General features: G+C 40.7%; 1 protein-coding gene across 2 annotated transcripts in view; it reads left to right on the top strand.

The window, feature by feature from the left end:
* NT5DC1 (5'-nucleotidase domain containing 1) overlaps positions 1-25,917 on the top strand; it is a 169,332-nt gene that overhangs the window by 805 nt on the left and 142,610 nt on the right. Inside the window, exons 2-6 of one of the 2 annotated variants that reach the window (XM_074819292.1) lie at positions 6,269-6,333; positions 18,160-18,251; positions 19,879-19,950; positions 21,443-21,549; positions 23,301-23,380. In XM_074819292.1, the coding sequence (XP_074675393.1) occupies positions 21,465-21,549; positions 23,301-23,380 (165 nt within the window). In that variant the 5' untranslated portion in view covers positions 6,269-6,333; positions 18,160-18,251; positions 19,879-19,950; positions 21,443-21,464. Of the gene's footprint in view, positions 1-6,268; positions 6,334-16,121; positions 16,235-18,159; positions 18,252-19,878; positions 19,951-21,442; positions 21,550-23,300; positions 23,381-25,917 lie in introns of those variants that run through there. The other variant, XM_074819291.1, reaches the window with a different exon arrangement.

The following is a 25,917-nucleotide window of genomic DNA, read 5'->3' as shown; positions in this document are numbered from 1 at the left end:
TTTCAGCCTTTGCTCGCCCGAGGCCAGCAGACGCCCTCACCTGGAGGGCACCTGCAGCTTCTGCTCTCGCCCACACCCAAGCGCTTTCCCCTGCCGAGCACCTGCCCTTCAAACCGGTCCTCTGGCTTTTTTTTTACTGAGCTGGGTTTGGCACTTCTTACAAGAAAGAATAAATATGTAGGGCTTAGAGTAAAAGGTTTTAATTCATTCTTCATTCTGCATTTTAAGGAACTAAAGGCACTAGCCAAAAAAATCACTCTAGGTGGTTGGCTAATTATATCAACAATATGTAAAAATAATGGCTGTCTTCCAGCCACCATATAAGCCAGAGAAACCACATTGACCAGTATCTTCCTATTTCTAAAGCACGTATAACCTGTCAGTACAGATCAAGCACGGGTGTCTGGATACTGCTGTAGCAAAGCAGCCTGGAGAGCCAACTGCCACATACCAGCAGTGAAGCCCAAGCTTTCTAACACCTGGAAATCACCACAGCCTGGGGGACGCACAGTGACTGGGGCAGGAGCTGGAAGCACAGGAGAGGTGCCTGTCTGCACCACACAGCGGCATTTTAGTAAGAGGCAAACTCTTACAGATGAGAGGTCACGCATGGACCTATAGCTTCCTGGTGATAAACTGGCTCCCATCTTTTTTTCCTTTCTTTTTTTTTTTTTTTTGGTCAGGAATAACTGCTGTTTCCCTAAACCATTTACATATGTCTCTGAGCTCCATTGAGAGTTCCTGACTTTTGTTGCTTTACTTTACTAGAAAGAAACCCCAACCAAATAACTTAGAAAACCAAAGACACTTGCTTTTATCATTTCTCTCAGTCAGTCATTTGGATGAGGAGACCAGTGGAACAGGCAGAAGCCTACTGATGGACTAGGAACTATGGGATGACTGAAAGAACTCTCCACTGAAAGTTTATCACTATCAGGTGCATCTCCACTGAAGAGGGATGAACTGCTTACTCACTCCTCTTCTGCAATGCTGCAAAAGAAACCGAATAAAGGAGAAAGTACCATGCACATTAAGTGATCACCAAACCTTATAATCTGTAGTGAACCCTTTCGGTCAGACAAAAAATTGGCATACTGATTTTACAGATTATGAAAACCTTATTTAGTTTCTGAAGCACCACTGGAGATGATTTTTCTCCACAGCAATTATTAATCACTACCCAGATCACGACACAGGTATCACTACACAGGTATCCAAGAGTTACTTACTTTTCTTAGGTCTGATGGACCATATCCAAAGCCAGGAAAGGCCTGTGTCGAAAAAGAAACTATCTTCATTAGTCTTGTTTAAAGAATTATTTACATCTACTCAAACCAGAGAATATTAGAAAAGATGTATTAAATAATCTGTGGTTTTTTTGAGTTTGTATATTTGATTGGCTTTTCCTGTAATGTTTTGTGGTTCTGGAAACTCAGGCATTAATCTGCCAAAGATTTGCATACACATTTACTGCACAGAATAGTTTCATCATGATAGTGGAGCCACTTGCATCATAAAGAATCACTCATGCACAGCTCTTTTCAGGATCAAGACCCATTTTTACACTCAGGTACCAATATACATAGGTATTAGAAATCATACTGCATTCACTGAGATCACTCAGATAAACATTTGTGTATATGAATATCTTATCTCAAATAAACCCAGGCATTAAATTCATCTTCTCTCCCAATTTATGCCTCTGCTTGGCTTTACAAGACCAGAAAGACTTTTGCTGGAAGTGATCAATAACTATAAATCAGATTACTTTCCTCCCAACCAACTCTTCAGGATCAGTTCTATTTATGAAACAAATAGATTTCAACAAATAGCTATGAAATTCATTAGTCAGATTTAAAACTCTCTTCAACAAGAGAGAGGAGTGGGGTTGCTGAGAAGTGCTGAGCAGATTCCCAAGCCCATGTGGGGCAGGACCATGGCTGAGCTGTGGTGGCCACACCGCAGCAGCGCCTCTCCAAGGGTGTTCATTCCCATCATGGTGACTTTATTGAGGATTCTCTGCATTTCTGGAAATAGAGCTCTTTATGTTTTAGAGGTTAGATAACTTTATCACAGGCAAGAAAAAAATTAACATGTAATAAAAATATTCTTACAAGTTTTACTGAAAAAAAAATAAAACCTGATAAATCCCATAATCCTAATTTTCATGCTCACAGTTTGGAACAAATGAGGATAATCATGCATATTGAGGGGCTTTTCAATATAAACTATTATCCGAGTCCTCTGCACTGGTATTACATATAATTTAACAGGATAATCTTTGCAGAACCTGTTTCTTCATTTACTTCTTTTGCTTTGTATCCCACTATATTTTCTTTCTGCAAAAGGAGGCCAAACAGATCTGTATTGCTTACTGGCCTTCTGTATCTTCACTTAATTTGTTTTGGAGGCTGAGTGTCAAACCAGAACTTGTCCAAATAAATAAGCCACTGGATGTAAAGTAACTGCGAAAGACTTAATCAGATATATTGATGAATTTTATTAGTAAAAATGCTTTGAGAAGGACACAAGAGTCTCACCTCGTTCTTACAGCCAGCAATAGCTAGCAAGAGTGATGAATTTATTATGACCAGAATGGCACATTTACAGTAGGGATACTGAAATTTAGTATTCTGGTCCCTATATTATTAACAAAAATCATTACTATTGCAAGTAGTTTCTTGAAATATGCAACACCTTAAAACAAAGATGGATCATTTACAAGCTGTATCTGACAGGATCATGTAAACTTAGATTTCCGAAAAGGAAGCAAAGCTATTCAATCAAGTACTACTTTCTCCCTCCAAACTAGGTAATTCCCTATTGCTTTTAAAGTATATTTCCTTGTTCTATAAAGAAAAAAGTCCATACTGATGCTATAAGTTTGAGGATGATAGGTATATGAAGTTACTTTTTATATTCTATATGTTGCTTACAAAGTCCTACATAAGCAAGACTCTTGCAAGGAACTTTACCCCTGCTTAAAGGATGACTTTGCAGTCCTCTAAATCCATTAAATCAAATTCTAATTAACTTAAAGTCAGTATTCTTTAGGCCTTGTTTATTCTACAAACAATCATGTTTAAACATGGTGGTGAGACATATTTCTCATAGTTGCCTGAATGGACAGAAAAATAATGTGTTAATATGATATGTTTTAGTAAGCCTAGTACAAATGTAATCTGCAACACTGATATTAATTGAAGTGCTCTTGGAATGAGGTACTGCTCTGCATAAATTAAGGTATCAGACTGAGTCGTATTAAATAAGTACAGATAAGATTTGAATCCATAATATTTCAAGTCTTGTTTTGATAGAATTTTTATTTGTGTTCCAAATATGAGTTTTTGTATGAGTTTTCATTACAGATATTTCCTATGTTTATTGATTTGTATATGCTCTGTATGGAACTATTGGTATAATTACATAAGTTACCTTAGAGTTTTAGAAAAAATGAACTCTCTTCCACCTCATAAATATGCTGCTTCATATTTCAGAGACAGGGAGTGAACATCACTGAGCATCAGGCTTTGGTACTGATGATACATGATGTTTGAAACAATTCCCCTATGCCATGCAGAGAAAAATTACAGTCAGAACAGTACTCTGCTGGGGAAAAATGAATATTCCAAGGCAATATCCACCAACAGTTTCCTTAAGAAATATCAGTCAGTTCAAACTGGAAATTGAAAAAGAGGGTGTTTTTTCTTAATAATAAGATGAGATCACAACAGAAACAAACATTTCCTCTGAAATTGTTTCGAATTTTGTAACCAGGAAAAAACTCCATGTAGGAAAACGAGCAATTAAGATATAAAATACAAGAATCATAATTAAATAATGTGTGAAACTGCTGCCTGTAGCATCCCTTTCTATATTGTATAATCTTTTAAAGTTTTAAAGTTAGTAGTTATACTGCTGCATTAATATATGCTAATTTAAATATTTGACATAATATACCTTGCTTAGAAAAACTTTTTAATGCATTATGATAAAGCAAGTCAAATGTTCCAGGAAAGTAAAATATTCAAATAATATGATCTTTAAAGAAATTAGGAAAAAAGCAAATGCATACTGCTCTGAATCTGCACTTGAGAAATAATTTAAATGATTAAACATTTCAAAGTTGTGTTGTTTTTTTAAGGTAACAAATTGAAATGAATCACAGTGATTTTTTTATTACAGCTGTCTTTTCAGCTATATTTCTTTCCATTTGCACATTAGAATGGAACACATTATCACCACTTTGTAGCTTTTTTATAATCCTTTTAATCAGCACTTCCATTTTGTTTCTGTAATTTGCAAATTGCCATTCTTTTCAATGAAAATAAATTACGTGTGTAAGTTTACTCTTGACAAAATTGTTTACTTTTATTGATTAATCTTTTTCCTGGTTTTGTATATTATCTTAAACCATAAATCCGCAAAGACATAGAATTATATTTGATTCGGCATTTTTCAACCTTAAATTTTTTGCATTTGTTATGAGAAAACTCTGGCTATTTATTTTCATAACGCTGATCCAGTAATCCATCTCTACTCTAGAAAGCATTAAAAGTACATTTTCAAGTGCTTCGGTGATGAGGGTTGCTTATTTATTAGCTGAATTTGGGCCTAAAAAAGGCTACATCTGACAACAAATGAACACAGAGGAATAATGCTCTGTCAAGGATTGACGGAATAGAGACTTTCTCTATTTGTTCAATCAGATCTCACTCTGCTTAAATTTAATGCGAGTTTTGCCATTATCTGCAATGGGACCAGACCTCAGCCATTATTTTTCATTTTATCGTACATTATTCTAAATGATATACAGCACACACTGTTAAAAATTGTAAGTTAATTCGCTTTCTATGAAGCAGCCTTTCTGAATAAAACCATGCTGTAGCTCTCTAAGGCATGAAAAATACTTCTAATCAAATATATCTCTGTGTGGGAAAAAATATGGTAAGTGGATGACAAAGAATTATCAGCGAACATGACTTTGCCATTCTTTTAAGAAAATGTATTCCAAAACTGACCCTGTTATGCATAGTTTCTAAATTTAGAAAGTGTATATATATTTATGAAGATTTTATGATGGGTCAAGATAATTTCTCACATAACTCTATCAAAATCTGCATGCTATGCCATGGATGACTTATGAACATGATTTACCATCTTTATCTTCAGCAGTTGTAATTGCATCAAGAGAAGCAGAGAAGTCCAAAAAGGGGTGGATGGAAAGGAATAGTGTATCAAACCCCATGAAAGTGGGGTTTCTTTCAAAAAAATAAAATAAACACTCCCTCCTGACCTGTGCATGTGAGAGAGGCAGCATCTTAAAAGGTTTTAAAACTTACAATTAGAACATATTCATATACCATATAAAGGAATGTCTTTTTAATTACTTTAAATTACTGAAATATTACATGTAAAAACAGTAGAAAAACACATTGCTATTAATTTTAGAATAGAAAATGAATAGAAAATGAATAGAATAGAATAGAATAGAATAGAATAGAATAGAATAGAATAGAATAGTTCGGTTGGAAGAGACCTACAATGACCACCTAGTCCAACTGCCTGACCACTTCGGGGCAGACCAAAAGTTAAAGCATGTTGTTAGGGGCATTGTCCAAATGCCTCTTAAACACAGACAGGCTTGGGGCATTGAACACCTCTCTAGGAAGCCTGTTCCAGTGTTTGACTACCCTCTCGGTAAAGAAATGCTTCCTAATGTTCAGTCTAAACCTCCCCTTGCACAGCTTTGAACCATTCCCATATGTCCTATCACCGGATACCAGGGAGAAGAGATCAGCACCTTCCTCTCTACTCCATTTTACTTTTATTCTTCCTGATAGATAAACTGTATTTATATAAATCGCTCCACATTACTGTAAATTGTGCACACACTAGGATTTTATGCAGCTAAAATCTCTCTGTAGGAAAGGGACTGGGTCTATAATCAGTTCCTGTGATTATATGAACACTGTGCACTGTCCATCCACCTTCCAGACTAGGTCTCCATCCCTCCTTGTATATTTTCTATATAGTTTCCTACGTCCTGTTTTCTTTCTGCTGTACCTGTCTTTCATATGTTACCCAACATGCAAGACATGGTCTTTATAAATGTAAGGAAAAGGGATACGAATTAAGAACCTGCAGTAATACACACTTTCAGTGAGCATTTGTGAGACAGATTTCTGGTTTTGCAGACAAAATAATTTACTCTCCTTCTCCGACAAAGTTTTCCCAAATTCATACTCCTCTGTCTTTGTTTCCACAGCTTTAAACCTTATCGGAATTCCCCCTCTCCCTGAGAAGAGCACGAGGCTCAACACAGCAACACAGGTAAATGCGAACATACCATTTTCCTAAAAATAGAAGAGGTGGCTCTGACCTTCTTCACAAACCTACACAGAAACAGAGTACAGATCTTTAAAAAGTTACATCAGCATGATGGAATCTTCTTGAGGCTTAGTATATACTTGGAGTTTTAGAATCACTTCTAGATCACTTCCTTCTTATCAAAATCCAGCATACAATTTATCCTTTCATCAGATCATTACTAGACACCCTCTAGAGGCAGAAGCAGAACAGTAAATATCAAATGCAATTTATATGCAAAATAAGCTCTTATATTTGAGATTTATAAGCATTACTATTAGCATTTTATTATTGCAGCTCCAAGGAACATCACTCTCAGTGTCCAGTATACTCAGCAATGAACACATACAGAAGAAAATATTTCTTAAACAGAAGATCAAGCACTCCTTAAGAAAGATGACATTGTTAAAAGAAGAAAAAAAACTTGATATTTCTACTCATGATAGCGATAGGATAGAATCTGATCTTAAAAATCCTAACATGGTGATGATTGTAATGAATTAACTTGTATGTTAATTTGAAAGCACAGATTCCTGTGTTACAATGCTGTGGGTTCATTACTTCTGTACAGCCCTAGTAAGGCCAAAACTGGAGCAATATGTCCAGTTCTTGATCCTGCATTCCAGAAAAAAAAAAATATATGGACCAATCTGATAATAATCAGTGACGAATGAGTATCATTCAGACAGAATGAAAGCTAAGTGGGCTGAACACCGCTCAGCCTTTAAGGAAGGACATTAAATAACTAAACAAACTGTGGGAAAATACAGAGTAGAAGCCTTCAAATAGATAAAACGCTGGTACACAATGACATTGTTCTCACATCTGCTAGTAATAGGACACAACATAAGAAAAAAAGATGCATTAGAGCAACAGAGGCTTTGTTTTGACATGGAGGGGGGAAGAAAACTCGAGTGTTCTGTGTTTAAGGAGTGTTAAACACAGGAAGAAATTGCCTCAGTGACTTTTTGGTCCTTTTTAAGAAGACATTAAACAACTGACTATTAGGGATGTTTGTAGCTGGATTGATCCTGCCCCAGGGCAAGAAGATGACTGTCTTCAAGTCTTTCTTAGTTCTGTTATCTTCAAGTCCATAGCTTTACAGTTGTGGCATTTCCCACTGGCTGTTCAATAGCTCTGTTCTTTTGTGCAGACTGTGTATTGAAATACATCAGATTTGTCTTTTATGCAATCTTTAGCAAGTATCAGGCTTGAAATGCAAGCCTGTAACCTACTTGAACAACTCAGAATTCCTCAGAATGTCTGAATTAGACATATTCCAATTTTACTCATGAAGAAATCGAAGCCATAAGCAATTAAGTTATCTGCCCATGAATACAACATGAATGAATGGGAAATGAAGACTGAGAATTTAGGATTCCTACTCTGCATTTTATGCTTAAAATTGTAAAAATAAAATAATGGTATGTTAAAATAAAAAACCCATAGAAAAAATAAGGCAGTATCCCATAGATCATAGAAACTGCACAGTTCTCTCACCATAAAATACATACAGGTCTACTCTGGAAGTATAGCTTCCCAGAAAATCCATATTTCCAGTACAATTTCTTTTGACTAAATGTAGCATCCATCCAGCTCAAAAAGAAAAATCTTTCAAAGTACCTTTAGACAACTATTCAGAGTTTTAAAATATATACTCACTAAGGGTCCAGCAATCAGTCTTGGCTATTAATCACTCTGACAAAATAATTGATTTTCATTTCCTTCTTTCATGTAGCGTGGGAACAGCCTGAGTTAGATTACAAGATCTGAGAGAGGTGATAAGGACAATAAGCAGGCTTTTGAGAGATTCTGAGCACCTAGTGGATTACTGTCTGTTTAACCTTTTAATGAACTCTTGGGTTTAGTTTGGGGAATCTTGTCTCTTTAGCAGCATGAGTCTCATTTCTATGCTGGTGAGACAGAGAATGTAACCAATATAGTTCTGAGGTGCCAGATGTAATCAGATGTGCTACTCCCGGCAGGATGCTATAAATTGTATGTACGTGATTCTACTGAAAAAGTTAATGCATCCATATTTTGTGCCATATAAAAAGGCTACTAAACGATCCAATAAACAGTAAAACTTCTGAAATTGCTAGAATTTAATCAAATCTTAAATCCTGATCAATAGTCAGGTATGTTCACTGGGCTTCTCTACCTAGTAACAAGGCACCCTCTGTGTCACAGAGGGATGCCTTGAAGGTTACGTAGTATTTTTCTAAACTTTTAAAGGTCTACTAAAGAAATAGTAAGTGCTAATGACTGTTTTTCAAAGCAAGTATATTCTTGTCAGCTTTCATTCTCTCCCAGAGAACCAGCTTATCCTTGAAATGAATTAGTGTTGTTAGATCTATGTCTCCTAAAGCATCACTCTGTAATGGAAGTCAGAGGTCTGCTTCTGTATATTATTAGCTTATTCCTCTGATGGTTCCTAAACAAGTGTTTCCTTCTAAGTGGCCTAAACTTAAAACCAGAACTAAATCCGGCAATCCTGTTTAAACAGGTGGAGAATCTCATTGAAAATACAATTTCATGCAAAATCCCAGAAATATGTGTTATACTTGTGTGACTACCACCTACTAGCCAGTTTTTCTTTCAAGCTGTGATTGTGGGGTCAGGGATGAAGCTAGCTTTATGATCCCTAGGCCCTGTGAGTTAAATCGATACAGCACTGTCATGCCAAAACAACCGCATTGTATTTGAATCTGATTATTGATCCTTGCATAAGAGAGGAAGCAGAAGGGTAGTGGTGTGTTGTCAGGAACTGTCTGGAGGATGGGAGCTGCGTGGTGGCTTTCAAGTTGAGTTGTTAAGGGTGGTTTTGTGCTGTGACAACACCAAAAGGGCTAATACATGGGTCTACTTAAGATGGGAGTGAATTTAGGGCAACAGTAGTGTTTGTCTGGGGGCTACCCAGACTGTGGGGAGGATCAGGGGAGCTCCCAGGAGACGTGGATGCAGAGCTCCACGAGCTGGGCCAACTGGGTGAGTCTGAGGTGTGGGCTCCGTCCTCCTCTCAGTCTGGGATGGTAGTAACAGTTCTCAGATGCGGAGTTTGCGCTGTGACAAGCAAGGGAGTTATCCCAGCGGAGAAAGCAGGCATCATGCTTCGGGGAGGATGGAGATACTCTGTCAGTGCAGGATGGGGATGCTGGGCTGTGAGGCACTCCCCTGTGCACTGAACAACTTCATGGGTTAAAAGCTAAATCAAGTGCAAACCTCAGGTTCCAGTCCTTACCAGTGTGCTAAAATAAAACATAAAAAAAAAAAAACCAACACTTTTTGGTTTGACTTACCCTACTCCAAAAGTATTTTCATTTGTTTTGAAAACCAAACAGGGAAAAATCTAGAATGTTCTAAGCTTACTTTTGTGTAAGAAGATGTTACTTGTCTAAAATGAAAACGCTTCATGTTTATTCAAATTCTTGTTTTATTTTCATATATCACTATTGCATACTCTTCCGTAGCAATATGAGGGACCCTTTCCTTTTTTTAACTAAACTCATAACCTTTCCCTAAATAGGCAAATGGCTCTAACTGCACAGCTGGGACAAAACAGTGACAAAGTCAACTTATGCAGCCTTAGGAAAATAAAACTGAAGTTTAAGGAAAGTAAAACAGATTAAGGTGACGATGATTCAAAGTTAACTTGGAGGGATGCTCCATTGTATTGTAATGCTGCCCTCTTAAGGACAAAGAAAGTGGGGAGCTGGAGAACCTATCTTGCTCAGAGGCCTACAACTTCTGTGTGACAGCTAAGATTTATTTGAGGTATTTTGACACGGTTCTCATGCCTTTATGTATGTTACCACACGCTGTTACGTTCCTTTCGCCCTCCAGGGCATGTTAGTACACTCCTGCGCTCTCAGACTGCACAGCAGTACGAGCTTCTTCTGTGTGGAAAGCACGCATGAGGCACAATGGAATCCAAAATGCCCCTCTGCATGTCTTTAAAAGGCTTTGACACGTGTATTTCCGTGTGGATTACTAAATGCGAGGGTGCTGAGCGTGGGCAGCACCCACTGCTCTGTCCTGCCTGCTCCAGGGGGGTCTGCGCGCCCGCGGGCAGCCCCACCACCATGCAGTGCCGGCCGGGAGGACTGCGGGCTGGGGGCTGCGGGGGGAAGGATGCTGCAGCTGCAGGAGGTGAGCCACACCACAGGCAAATGTATCTCCTTCAGCATGACCAGTCAGAAATTTCCCCTGCTAGGACAGGATTTATGATTTTGCCCAATGGATTTTTTTACAATATAAAACTACTTACTGTGATGCATAAATTAACCATGGGGAAACCTAAAATATTACCAGTTACGACCCGACAGCCCAAAAGGTCAACCTCAGTTATGTGGACATTTCTCAGTGGCTCATGATGCCATCAAACTTGAAAGAAAGAGCTGAAAAAGTAATCTGAAAGGATGCTGTTAACACATTAAAGTGGTTCAGTTGTTACAGAGGATTTCGATTAAAGGCAGCTCCTTTCTGAGAAAGGCCCTAGAGTGGGATGTCAGTATGTTTAAAGGATTCATCTGAAAGGAAGAAATTGAGAGACAAAGCAACACTTTTAAGACAAAAGAAAAAGAAATAAAATGTGGGTGTTTTGTGCTGAAAGTAAACAGCCAAGACTTTCCTGTTATCCGGTTTGTGCTGTGAACTAAAGATGGTGATATTCTCTCATTTATCTTATTTTCCCAGAACTGAAAACCAATTCTCTTCATCAGCATTTTCTGTATTTCTAGTTGTCATACTTCTAATTTAATCTTCAGCATCATGTACTTGAAATTTAACTTGCTGAATCTCTCCATTCGTATTGTTTCTCACACAAAGTGGTTTAAGATTAAATATGATTAGTACTTTTCTGTTGTAAATTCTAAGATAGCTTGTCATTACTGCCAATATAACTGTGCAGCATTCACAAAATCTGAATGTTCAAGATTACATTCAGTTGTCTGAATAGAGTGACCAGAGAGTTGGACTAGATGATCTTTAAAGGTCCCTTCCAACACAACTATCCTATGATTCTATCAACAAATATCTGATTTTCGATATCTGTCTAGTTGTTTCAATACTACAGCGTGGTGTTTTTGTGGTGAGTTTTTGTACAAAATGTTTCACAGGCATAGCAAGAAAAGTTATAAATTTAAAATGCTGTAACCTAAACACAATTTTGGAATCTGCATGAGTCCTTGTGAGGAAAAACGTCATTCTGGAATAAGAGAGCTCTACTGATATAATCTGCAAGTCAGATATACTTTAAGTTAATGTGAGGACAGTGTGAAACAGCAGCTGTTGGGTAAACTCTTGGACCTACTGAAGTCGATAAAAATTGTAGTCATTGACTTCAGTGGGGCAGGAATTTGCTCCATGTTTCCTGAAGTGAGCAGCTTTAGGAAGGTAAACTGTCTTGTGCTCTGAGATCCCAGGCTGCTGCCTCATCTTGATAGTCATGATCCCTATTGTGTGTGAGATCCTGGATGTATCTTGCAGTATGTTCAGGTTTCACACCTGTTAATTTGGATGTATTTAAGCATATATGCATACATTTATTTATTTAACATACATCTAAAACATATGTATGTATGGTTATGTATATATAATTCATAGTGTGTGTATATATAAAATGTATGGTATATATATAATATACAATGTACATATATGTGGTGCACATACATATACAGAATGACAGAATCATCTAGGTTGGAAAAGACCTTGAAGATCATCTAGTCCAACCATTAACCTAACACTGACAGTTCCCAACTACACCATATCCCCAAACGCTATGTCAACCCGACTCTTAAACACCTCCAGGGATGGGGACTCCACCACCTCCCTGGGCAGCCCATTCCAACGCCTAACTACCCGTTCTGTAAAAAAATGCTTCCTAATATCCAGTCTAAACCTTCCCTGGCACAACTTGAGGCCATTCCCTCTTGTCCTATCACTCACTACTTGGTTAAAGAGACTCATCCCCAGTTCTCTGCAACCTCCTTTCAGGTAGTTGTAGAGGGCGACGAGGTCTCCCCTCAGCCTCCTCTTCTCCAGACTAAACAACCCCAGTTCCCTCAACTGCTCCTCGTACGACCTGTGCTCCAGACCCTGCACCAGCTTCGTTGCCCTTCTTTGGACACGCTCGAGTAATTCAATGTCCTTTTTGTAGTGAGGGGCCCAAAACTGAACACAGTCATCGAGGTGCGGCCTCACCAGTGCCAAGTACAGGGGTAAGATCACTTCCCTGTCCCTGCTGGCCACACTATTTCTGATACAAGCCAGGATACCATTGGCCTTCTTGGCCACCTGGGCACACTGCTGGCTCATGTTCAGCCGGCTGTCAATCAACACCCCCAGGTCCCTCTCTGACTGGCAGCTCTCCAGCCACTCCTCCCCAAGCCTGTAGCGCTGCTGGGGGTTGTTGTGGCCCAAGTGCAGCACCCGGCATTTGGCCTTATTGAAACTCATCCAGTTGGCCTTAGCCCATCGCTCCAGCCTGTCCAGATCTCTCTGCAGAGCCTCCCTACCCTCGAGCAGATCAACACTCCCACCCAACTTGGTGTCGTCTGCAAACTTACTGAGGGTGCACTCGATCCCCTCGTCTAGATCATCAATAAAGATGTTAAACAGGAGAGGCCCCAAAACTGAGCCCTGTGGGACACCACTCGTGACCGGCCTCCAACTGGATTTAACTCCGTTCACCACAACTCTTGGGGCCCGGCCATCCAGCCAGTTTTTTACCCAGCAAAGCGTGCGATCATCCAAGCCTTGAGCAGCCAGTTTTGCCAGGAGAATGCTGTGGGAAACGGTGTCAAAGGCCTTACTGAAGTCAAGGTAAACAACATCCACAGCCTTTCCCTCATCCGATAAGCAGGTTGCCCTGTCGTAGAAGGAGATCAGGTTTGTCAAGCAGGACCTGCCTTTCATAAACCCATGCTGACTGGGCCTGATCATCTGGTTGTCCCGCATGTGTTGTAAGATGGTACTCAGGATGAGCTGCTCCATCAGCTTCCCGGGCACCGAAGTCAAGCTGACAGGCCTGTAATTTCCCAGATCATCCTTCAGACCCTTCTTATAGATGGGCGTCACATTGGCCAATTTCCAATCTGTCGGGATCTCCCCAGTCAGCCAGGACTGCTGGTAAATGATGGAAAGCAGTTTGGCGAGCACCCCAGCCAGCTCCTTCAGCACCCTCGGGTGTATCCCATCCGGTCCCATAGACTTGTGTATGTCTATGTGATGCAGCAGGTCACTGACTGTCTCCTCCTGGATTGCGGGGGGGTTGTTCTCCCAGTCTCTGTCTTCTGGCTGAGGAGGCTGGATTCCCTCAGTACAACTAGTCTTGTTATTAAAGACTGATGCAAAGAAGGCATTAAGCACCTCAGCCTTTTCCTCATCACTTGTTACCATGTTTCCTCCTGCATCTCGCAGGGGGTGGAGGCTCTCCCTGGTCTTTCTTTTGCTGTTGACATACTTATAGAAACATTTCTTGTTGTCCTTGATTGCTGAAGCCAGATTAATTTCTAGCTGGGCTTTAGACCTCCTGATTTCCACCCTGCATAGCCTCACAGCATCTTTGTAATCACTGTGAGTGGGTAGCCCCTTCTTCCAAAGGCTGTAAACTTTCCTGTTCTCCCTGAGTTCCAGCCAAAGCTCCCTGTTCAGCCACGGGGGGGTCTTCTCTGTCGCCAGCTTCTCTTACAGCACCTGGGGACCGCCTGTTCCTGAGCCATTAACACTTCCTTCTTAAAGAGTGTCCAGCATTCCTGGACCCCTATACCCTTCAGGACCATCTCCCAAGGGATCCTGTCAAGCAGGTGCCCAAGCAAGTCAAAGTCAGCTCTTTGGAAGTCCAGGATGGCAGTTCTGCTGCCCCCTCTCCCGGCCTCTCTAAGAATAGAGAACTCTATTATTTCATGATCGCTGTGCCCTAGTCAACCTCCAACCACCACATCATCCACCAGTCCTTCTCTGTTCACAAAGAGGAGGTCCAGCAGGGCACCGCCTCTGGTCGGTTCACTCACCATATATACATACGCAACAGCATTAGAAAATATATCGATGTCTGTGGGAGATACTGAGAACCTTTAAAAGAAGCTGTTATACAATGATCTGAGGTAAAATTATGCAATTCTTTCTTGCTCTGACACCTTAAGTGCCCATCCTGTCCTACTATTAGCATTAGTGTATTTTATGCCTAATTTCCATGTATTTTCCTGTCTAGTCCATCTTCTAATCTGATATTGAACTTCTCTGCAGAATTTTTAAACATATGTGATAGGTCATGATATTTAAATTTCTCTCATCTGTGTCTACCTGAGCACAGCAAACTGAATTTTAATGTAAAAGTACATTGTATCTCATTCAACTCTTTCAATGTATTTCCAAAAGCATTTCACTCTGGAATACCAAATCATCACTGAGCCATCCTGCAAAAATCAAATCATAATTTGATACAATCAAATCATAATTATTGTCATATTATCAAAACTGCTGCTGTGCACTGCTGCTATGGTTATGCACCCCAACTTCCCCACCTGCAAAGCACAACACTTACAGCTGTGCACAGGAAGGCAATGCTAGAAAAAATGACTTCCATTAAATGTTTTGTAACAACTGTTCTCAACTCAAATACTTTTTATATTATTCTGTTTATAGCCGTATAAGAATTTTTTAAAATGAGATTCATTTGCAGAGTAATTCAACTAGACTTTTTCAACTTTTGGGAATCAAAACAAAGTTTTGATGTTGTCATTGATCTACAGAGAGAAAAGAATGGCAGAGAGGAATGAGGAGCACCTGCAAACAAGGCTGTCAAGCCCAAGCATCCTGAATCTGGCCTAAACTAGACACAAGTTCAACCACAGCAAACAGAATTAAGTCAATGCAACTCTCATCCGTTTACTTGTCTCCAAACACAGTATGTCCTTTCAGACAGCACGCTCTTTCTAATCACACTATGGCGATACTTCTTGGGCAGGTACCTATCCAAATACCCATTTCATTATGTTATCTGGAGGCAGACTGTACTGGTCTTAATGTTATTATCTATTTTGATTACCAAAGCTGTGAAGAAATGAAAAGGTAGTTAGCTACCTCTGGTGTTTGGGGTTCTTAGCAGCTGTGTATGTACAGCGTTGCTCGCTTTATAGGGTTGCTTACACCCTGCAGGCACTTCGGTAAGAAAGCAGCGGTAGTGTCACTCTCCCTACCCAAGATCCGTCTCCCCAGCAGGGCCCTGACGGCGCGGCACTGGCTGACCGACCGCCCTCGCCCGGCCCGACTCCTCTCTCGACCTCCCGCCGCCAGCCCCACCACCTCTCGCTCGGCAAAGCACTCTCCGCCCGCCTTCCGTGTGCGGGGGGGCAGCTGCACTTCAGGGGGGCCCCGCAGGAGACACTCCGTTTCCACGCCTCTTCCCGAGCAGACAAAGCTTCGGCGGGAAGCGTCGTTTTTTAAATCCGGCGCTAAAACACGCTCCCGGCCAGCTGCCTTGCGCTCGCCCCCGGTTACTGCCGGGGGTTTTGCCGCCAAGCTCCCCCGCCAGCGACGGCCCCTTGAGCGGGCGGCGGGGTGGGGGGGACACGTGCTCGCTCCGGGCCCGGCCCCTGGGGCGCCCCCAGACCCCGCGCAGGTGAGGGCGGCCCCGCCGGGGCGGGGGATCCGGCCGCTCCGCCCCGCCCCGCGCCGCAGGAAGCGCCGCCCGCCCCCCTTCCTCCTCCTCCTCCTCCTCCTCCTCCTCCCGCCTCCCGGTGGTGGCGGCGGCGCGGCGATGCAGCAGCAGCAGCAGCACTCCTTCTCCCTGGCCGACTGCGACGCGGTGGGCTTCGACCTGGACCACACGCTCTGCCGGTACCAGCTCCCGCAGAGCGCGCGGGTGAGTGCGGGCCGCTGCGGGAGCCGTGGGCCTGGCCCCCCCCGGCCTGCCCTGCCCCGCCCCGCTCGCCGCTGCCCGCCCAAGCGAAAGGCGAAGTGCCGGGGAGCGGGGCGGCGGGTCGCGGGGAGCGGGACCCCCGCTGTGAGGGCGAGGAGCTGACTGGCTCAGGTACCCGTGGAGGAGCCTAAAAAGAGAAACCCAAGCGCGTGTCCCGCCGGCCGCATCCCCGGCAGGCCTCTGCCCGAGCAAAGGGGACTGCCATGTCTTCTTCCGTGAAAATGGTGCTTCTTGACTGCTTTCATAGCTGCAGCGGCGCTGAGAAAAGGTAGAGGCTCCCCCCGCCATATCGGAAGGTCCTGCAGACAGAGTTAGAAGCCCGCAGCATTTTCGGTGGGCGACCTTTGCAAACTTCCTGGTGCTTAAAATAAAACGCCAAGCTTAAAGGCACTCAGCATCTCTTCTTGCTGTTGTCCCTTACGGAGAGGAGCTACTCCCGTGTGCTGTGCCTTCCCGCCCTTGGAGCTTTTTTTTTTTTTCTGACGGGCACACTTTAAACTCCCTGATAATCTTTCATTGGCTCGCCCTTTGCTGTTGATGTCGGGACTTCGCCACGGAGCTGTCTTCTGTCATGGATGCTCATGATGTTCCCCTCGCATTTTATTTGCCTTCATTCACCTACAGTACGTTTTGCAGTGCATGGTTCAGTGTGTCCTGTGTTGAAAAATTGCATTGCTTCCCTTAGCTGTGAGTGACTTTCTGTAGAGAGGCATCTTCCTTACAAAAAGAGGGTTCGGTAGTAGCAAGTTATAAAATGTATGTGCTCTTAAGTTCCTCCTGGAAACTGTACAACTCTAGGCATACCTTTCATGTTCTTTCTGTTATGCCACACACACATTACATCTTACACAGGCACATTCTTACTGATAAGAATTTTGTCCAATGAAGGCAGACATTAGACAATTGATAACTAGAAGAGTTTTTTAAAAAAAAACACCAATGAACAAAATAGAGAAAAAAACCAAAAACACTTATTAAACCTAGTTCACTCTTCATCTTCTCATAGCACACAGAGGCAGACTGACACATGCCCATTGCATGCCTCCTTATCTGTTGGAAATAAAAAATTTAAAAGGCTGACAGGCACAGCTGAAGGTGCAGTTAGTTCTTATTCTTTTAGTGTTGGCCTTCATATTAGTCTTTCTCAGACATTATTCATATTCATTCCAAGAGCAGCTTTTGTAATTAAAAGCAGAGGCCAGGGAGCAGGTTTAATGAAAGAACCATGAGAAAAAGAGAGCAATTACTATTTTTGGATGGTCTTTAAGGACCTGGCAGCATCTACATAGGTCGTCTTGTACAATCTTACCAGCACATTATGTTAATAAGGCGGTGACTGTTGTACCAGGATTTAACAGTGTTCTTTCTGGACTTAGTAACAAAATAGTAACAGTCTACTTAGTAGTTGGCTGTTTCCTTCAAAATATGCTCCTTTGAATACTTTTAAAATGTTCCCTGGTTGTTTATTGGTTTGGAAGCCGCTTGTTAAGTCTTGGTAACTGTGACATTTAAAATTAAAAAACAGAACAAAAAAAGATTGGGGAGATGGAAGTAGTGACTAGTTTTAAGTACTTACCATCTTGGTTTCCCAACAGTCTTGAAGCACAGGGGCCATAGGGTGAACTTGGTTATGCTGGACACATTGCACGAGAACTGTTGTGTGAACATCTTGAGCTGTTACCAGCTGTGACAGAAATATTTCCCTTGGGCACTATTCCCAGCATCAGAGGCCAGTGGGACAGTGCCCCTAGCTCCCTGGTTTGACTTTGGTTAGGAGGCACTAACACTCGCATCTTGCCGCTTTCCAGGGAAGCAATGTCTTTGGTCTCACTTAATACAATTAATGCATATATTTTTTTCATTCATAGCTAATATATGATAGTTTTGCCCAGTATCTGGTAACAGAGAAGGGTTATGACGAAGACCTACTGACTCTAGCTCCAGACAGCTTAGACTTCTGGTGAGTATGTTGAAAATAACAGAAACTTTCTTCATAACTTCTTTTATGCTGTAACTTCTACAAAACTTAGAAAACAGCTTCTGTTATTAGGTGGTTGTAATGATTGTCAAGCCCAATAGATAAATCCAAAATTACAGTTTTAAATACTTGTTTGAAGAAGTATTTGTCATGAGATACTTCTAATGTGGTATTTTGAAGAGACAACTGAGCATCCAAGCTTGCTTCTAGCTGTCTAGACACAAGCCTTTTACTCTGACTTACTCTCTTATTTTATATATCTTCTTTGTCTTCTACCTTCGATTCAACTGGTAAATCCAGTAACCGTCAGAATTTAGTCATTTTTATCTCAATAGATGTGGTTTTGTTTGTGTAAGGCAGAACAATCCCAGCAGCCTTCCGAGGAACCAGGGAAAGGTGACATGCCAGGAGGTAGCCCTTGGGTGGCATGTCGGACACAAAGCTGTGATGCAGAAGACTAAAATGCAAGTTCCTGCTCTGAGCTCAGTGGTCTCTCAGCAGGAGCTTGAACATAAATCTCTGATCTTCCAACTTCAGATTGTTACCTAGACCATGGGGGTGAGGGCTTGAAGGCCAGGTGATCACTGAATTTTTTAGGAGAAAACGGGTTTTTTTAAGTAATGCATGCATTATCGTATAATAGTTTTGATCAGTTATTTTTACAAGTCAGTATTTGACTGGACAGTTTCCAACAAGATCAATCTCAACTTTCATGAGACAAGCAATGTATCTGTATTTCTCATAGTTTGAGGCTTCTGATGCATGAAATCCTTTGTTAAGATCTAGATATATTGGCCTTGGTCCCTTATTGGAGCTGGAGGTTCATTAACATGGACCTGCAGGCCTGCAGTGCTGGTATCAGTGCTACTCGCCCAGGTGTCATTCATGAAAGGCTGGGGTTTGCTCACTCCCTTCATGGCATATCTTCTTTCCTTTGGGTACCTTATAACGGAGGATGAAGGTGCCATTATTTTTTCAGTCTCGTTTATTCATTATTATTCTAGCCACTGGACTCTGAATTAATTTTTCAAACAGCCAAAGTGAATGTAGATTCAATGATCTGGAAGGTACAGATTTACCAGGAGAGTTAGGAACTCCTCTCAAGTCGTACGCTGTCATCTTTTCACCTTCTTAGTGCTGGCTGGTGTGGCAATGCTTCTGCTTCACATGTTCCTTGGATACTATGTTTCCTCATTTAGAACGATATTCTACCCCTCTCTCCCTTAATAATTGGTGTTATCAGTCTAGTAATAATAAGTAGGGCAGTTACCATCAAGAAAAAATATATTTCTTTAATAGAAGTGAGTTAAATATCGCATTTCTTAGTTTATATATTGGGACCTTCAACTTTATCTGTATGAACAGTCACTGAACTTACTGAATAATGGAACTGGATTTATTTAGTAGGAATTTGCTATGTAAGTGAAATCCAGTCCTTACTGTAGTAATATATACTTGCGTATGTAGGGCATTGTTCAAACATGGAAGTATTTGAAGGCTTATGACTTTGTTGGTTTTGTGTAGCATCATAGTATAGTTTCTGTAACTGCATTTCACTGACATTCCTCTGAAATTGTTTGTTTCTTCCTTAAAATAAAATTATTCTTAGTTGCAAAGGATTGGTGTTGGATATTGAAGAAGGAAACTTCCTGAAACTTGCAGAAGATGGAACAGTTTTGAGGTAATACTGACAATAAGTTTATATTATTAAACAAACACCGAAATTTTATCCTCTTTCTGAAAGCCATCTCTCAGTTTTATTGAATAGTTAAAATACTAATTTCAGCATACATTCATTTATTAGATGCAAAAGTTTAACTGCTCTTTGATAATGTGGTGCTCAGTTTCTCTCAATGTTACATATGTAGTCTTTTTGCAATATTTCCATGTTGGCTGCTAGTACAGAATATCTCACTTCTAGTAAACATCTAAGACTCCGAGGGCATACTGATCTTTAAAGTGAGTTTACCTTCTCAGTGGCTACCAATGTACTCTTTGGCCAGTTCTGCTAAGATACAGGGTAAGATTTTTTTCTTTGGATTGTGAGTAAACTGACTCAGAATCAGTGCTAATGACTAATACTAACAACGGGAGTGCTTTTATATTTGTACCATACGCATTCAAAATTCTGCAGGCCTACAACATCTAATTTAAGTAGCCTGAGGTAAGTTAAACACAGAAACTGACACATTTGCTTTCAAAAATCCTGTGTTTTTTTCCTCTTAAAAGCTGTATTTTGCCTTCAGTCATTTCAGTACATCCTTAGTTCCTCTGTCCCTCCTTTTTTTTTTTTTTTTAAACATAGAAGACTGCTATTTTGAATCTGAAAAGTAAATATATCTGAAGTATATCAATCCCCATCCCATTTCCCACTTTTTAAAATTAAACTCTGTGTAATTTAGTATGCAAGATACTTTTTTTTTCTGGTAGCATGTGGGAGAAGGAGCTTGAAGATGCTAGGGAAAATCAGATGCATTGAAAGAAGAGAAGAAATACCTGTGAGTCTCTGCTGTGTATCCTGAAATTCATTTAGTGCCATGAATTTTGGAGTACTAAATGCAGAATTCAAGACTAGTGGGTATACCACATTAAAGGGAGGAGTAGCACAGGATTACTTCTCCTAGCATTGCTTGCATTTGCTTCAAAACTGGAGTGTGCATTCTTTTGGGGCCCAAGCTGATGGTCAAGCTAGTTGATTTTTTTAATTCCTAAAAAGGCTTGTGCATACTTCTGTGTTACACAGCTGCTTGCAAGGCTCAAACTAGCACTTTTCCACAGTTCTGCCCTGCATTCTGTGAATGTTACCAGGCTTCAGAATGATGTATAGGCTTTCTGCACTGTGTTTTATTGTGCAGTGTATATTGATAGTTCACGTATAGCGAGTGTCCTCACACAATTGAGAACATTCGAGCAATACAGAGTGATTGTGTTAGCAGGTGAGGCACAGTAGCCATGCCCCCAGCCAACCAAACTTCTGTGTAGTAAGGCTTTTATCAAGGCCTATAATGTATATGATAAAAGCCTAGGTCCTGGGAAACTTCTTAGTTATAAAGAGAGTTGCTTTTGATCAGCTTGCATGCACCTCAGTATTCAGTTGCAATGCATTACTTTGCATAAGGAGTAGTTTGGCCATTTTCAACTTTTTTCTTTTTCCTAAATAACGCATCAAACAGGGCAAGCCATGGTACAAAGAGCATGACATCTGAAGAGCTTCTGGAGACATTTGGAAGGAGGGAGTGGAAACATTTTAATACAATCAGTGGAATGGTTTCCCGCTCAGGTAGCTATACTGTTTGAAATTATAGCTCTTTGAAATTGCTCTGGCCCCTTCAGTGCCTCATACTGTTAGTTCTTACCACAAATATTTAAAAATACTTGAGCTGAGAATTACTGGAATAAGTAAATGTTTTGGGGGAGAGTTGGGGTTTTTTTTTTTGTATTTTCAACTTCTAATACTAGAGTTCAACTTAAATTTACATCACCAATGATGAGACAAATGAGCTGACATTATAGGTGTGTTCTGGTTATAGGAGATGGGCACATCGTTCCTTGATGAAGTAGACTGAGATTACCAGCCTATCATTTAGGACGTATTTGGCAAATCTTAAATTTTTCTTAATTGTTGACTGTGATGGTTTAGCCCCTGCCGGGGTCTGAGACCACGCGGCCACTGCCCCTCCCCCACAAAGGGAGTGAAATACAAAGCCCCAAGACTGAGATAAGGAAAGGTTTAATACAACAGAGCAACAGCAACACAACAAACAGCAACAATAAGAATAACAGTGATAACAATGAACAGAGCAAAGTATATACCGATACAGCAGCGAGAGGAGCAGATGTATAAAACCACGCGCCCCGCGCTCCCGCGCCAGGATGTGATGCGGGTGCATGGTATCTGAATAACCTGGCTAGAGCTCCCCCACCACTGTTGGGGAAACTTAACCCTATCCTGGTTAAACTAGGACATTGACTTGTTACCATCAGTGCTGTTACTAAAGGCCTAGGTTCAGGTGCAAAGAACAGAGCAGGTCTGGAAACAAAACTCCTTCTCCTGCAATTGAATTTTCTTGGTTTTAAGATGGGAGTCACTTTGAAGGCACCATGGCTAGGTTTGAGTTCTGGCTCTGTGCTTCCTCTCCATTTTACTTTGATCTTGGCAATTGTGAGTAATACACATAAAGCGCTCAGTTAAGTTGCATTGTGCTATGTAATGGAGATATTTTCCTTGAGATTTTGCTGACATAAACTTGTTTGCGATGCTTATTCTAAACTGCAGTAATCTTTTGCAACAGGGTAGAAGAGCAAGATTTCCCTTGGTCATTAGCAAATGTGCCTTTCTTATTCATTGAAAAGTGCACTTGGTCTCTCTGAATATTAATCCCTGTTTTGCTGACCTTTTCTTTAATATACTTAAGAAACAGCACAGACAAGATCATGAATACCAGAAATATCACTGTTTAAATATCACCATTTAAATCATTTCACTCCTAGGAAAGAGTTGTTGAACGTGACCTTAGTCTCGGGGGGACATTTGTACCCACCTTATTTAGTTCTGGTTTGGAGGCTCACATAATAACGTGGGTGTGCTTCCCCTTGGGCTAAGGTGCTGTCTGCAGCATGTGTGTTCAAAGAACAAGGCTATGTGCAAGACCTGTCCAGATGTTTCTGACACAACTTCTCAAACTCTTTGTGTTTCCACTGCTAGGGAAATAGATAATTTGGAGGAGTTGAGTGATGCTGTCCTGACTCTCAGAACTCATGGTTCTCACCCATCTCTTCCACCTTAACTTTTAAAACCTTAAAATGTATTTTTAAAATTTCACTGCCTTGATATAGATGAACAACTTTCAGTTGCCAGTTATGAGAATCAGAAGTGGGAATAAAGGCTAATGAAGATTGGGAAGCAGATAATGCTTATTACCAGTAAAATCCAAATAGGAGCTTCTATTATCATTTAAATGGGTTTTTTTTATTTGTGATTAAAGCAAACAATACAGATTAAAAATGTAGACTTTTTTTTTTTTCCCCCAGCTCAGTACTATTTGTATGATAATTATTTTGACCTGCCAGGAGCTCTCCTGTGTGCAAGGGTTGTGGACAGCTTAGATCAGGTAAGAACTGGATTGTTTGAAACTAAGTATTGCATTTTCTTTCTCTTCCCCCACCACTCCTCTTGCATGCATTATGAAATGAATACAAATAGTACATTGAACAACATCAAGGTCTTCAGCTCTTTTCTTGTTTGGAATTTTTCATGTTGGACTTAAAGTTGTCTCCAGAGATAATTGTGAGCTACATGGCATGTTCAAAATAAATGTACTTCCACCAGAGGGCACAAATAACTAGGATACAAATGCACTGTTTTTCCAAGTTTACTCTGTGATATGCAGAATATAGTTCTTAAAATCTCTTTTAATTATAGTTGATGATACTTGAACTAAATCTAATGTAAGTCTCCTGAATAACATGGTTTGCTAATTTGCAAGGTGTTAATGAGTTAATTCTATCCTTTTTTAAACTTGTTTTTGTCTTAAATATATTGATCTGTGTACACAGATGTAAATACACCTCTAGAATAGTATCCCTTTTTTCTTCTCTGCTAAACAATAGGTTAAATTCTCAAGGCAGAAAATAGAAGTGCTTGGACCTTTTTCAGTGCTTTCTAGATACACAGAATGTCCTAAATCCTACCTTTGAAGTTTGATGCTAATTGATTTCATTATGTTAAAGAAGGCTTGAATGCATTGTGTTAAAGAAGGCTTGAAAACTTGTGTGCAGCTGGGGGTAGAAGCGGGTTCTGCTCATACACTAGGTAGGTTGGTGTCAAAAGAGTATTGATCTAATCCTCTGGCTAAAGGTACCAAAGTGCTTGCAGCACTGAAAATTGCCCATACTAAACTTTGTCTGCAGAGTGAAATTCAGAGCTGTGAGATGGGTATCTGGGTTCCCTTTGGGTATCAGCTGACTTGATGCTTTAGCCTCCCCTCCAAAGTAGCATGCCAAGTAGATTGCTGCCTAAGTCCAAGGGCTGCATGAAGAGCTAGCTAAAGCTAGTTTATCAGGTAGCACTGAGGACAGGTGTGCCATAAAACTCTTAATTTTCTGCCTGATTAACCTCCTTCTTCTAAGCTGTTCATGGTTTAGAACCCTGTCTCAGATGTAACACCTGTATTTCTATTACTTTATTTATATTTAATTTAGACTTGGCACAAATCACCTACTTATTGAGAGAGAAGGCACGTCATAGCATGTGTGTTATAAACTCACATTCAGTTACTAGTTCACAAGCTGGAGCACTGACCCTGGGTCAGTGGCATCTTCAGCCAGAGAGAATTAAGCCCATGTTGTTTCTCCAAAGTGGGTCATGTACCCTCTTTATCAGCTAGCAGTTCTTAAATATTTTACTATGTGTTGGCCCAGTTTCAACAGGAGAACTACAGTAATTCCCTGGAAGGTTAACATCAGCCAGATGAGAAAGATGCAAGGCAGGAGATAGTAGATGTCTCCAGCACTCATGCCTGTTAAATGTTGCATCCTAAGGGTTAGAAACCATCACATTCTCTTCTACGTTTCTAAAAGGAAGTAGAGGCTTCTGTTTCCTGTTCTGGGAGCCTGTTTAGTAAGGGCTGCTTTCTTACTGTTTCCAGACAACATTCTAGGATAAGAAAAGCTTTCTATAGGAAACAGATGGGTGAACTGCTAGGTTTGGCTTCAAAATGGATTTAGGCATGAGTTAGATGCTGGGTGGCTCTACACTGGTAAAAATGAATCTGCTTTTGCTGTGTCCAGAGCCAGAACTCTTATGTATTTTCAAAGCAGAGGAGCTTCTTGGTGTTTTGGATCTTTGCATTGAAGAGCTACACAAAATACTGCTTTGTTTGATAGTTCAGCTAATGAAATCACATTTGATAATCACACCAAAATCATGGTGGACTGCGTGGGCATGCAGAGTTTTCTCTCTGCTTTCTGGGAATTGGTCTGGTTTCTTGTGCATCTCATGCAACGGCTGTAGATTTGCAAGCAATTGGTTTGCAGTTATTTTAGTCTTCTCTGAGGTCAAATGTTTTGCAGGAAGTGTACCTAATTTTAAAGTAGTATACATCTGTCCTCAAAACAGAGCTCTGAGTAACTTAGTTCATTGCACTGATTTATTTTTAAAAGAAACAAACAAAAAAACCAAAACCCTGAACTAAGGAGCAAGTCAGCCATGTGGAGTATGAGGGGAGCGGACAGTTGAATCCATATGTCTTAAGGTTAGTGCTAGTGTCATTGCCACTAGACAGATAGGTGCTCCCCAGCATCTCTGGAACATGGCTTTGAATAATGACCTTGGTTAGCAGCTAACTGAAGTTTAACATATATGAAACATTTTCTTCTAGTTTTTTATGTATTTCTGTGGTAGTTTGCTATAGGAATGGATTAAAAATAAAAGTGAGTCACAGCACTGTATCTTTCCTGCTCTTAACCTGTAGAGCTGGTGGATGATAAGCAGACTGCCATAGTGCTTGTCAGTCGTGCACAAAAGGACCGGTTTGTGTGACTTGCTGGTTGTGAAATTAAGGGCGCACTGTTCCTCTGGAAGCCTCCATAGCAGATTAGTCCTGAAATAGCAGTTTACTTCAGTACATATAAACTACATGTTTTTGAC

Source organism: Strix aluco, chromosome 3 (assembly GCF_031877795.1).
Source record: "Strix aluco isolate bStrAlu1 chromosome 3, bStrAlu1.hap1, whole genome shotgun sequence".
In the NCBI taxonomy this organism is placed as follows: domain Eukaryota; kingdom Metazoa; phylum Chordata; class Aves; order Strigiformes; family Strigidae; genus Strix; species Strix aluco.
The sequence above is the reverse complement of the archived record's forward strand: the minus strand, read 5'-3'. Positions and strand labels throughout refer to the sequence as shown.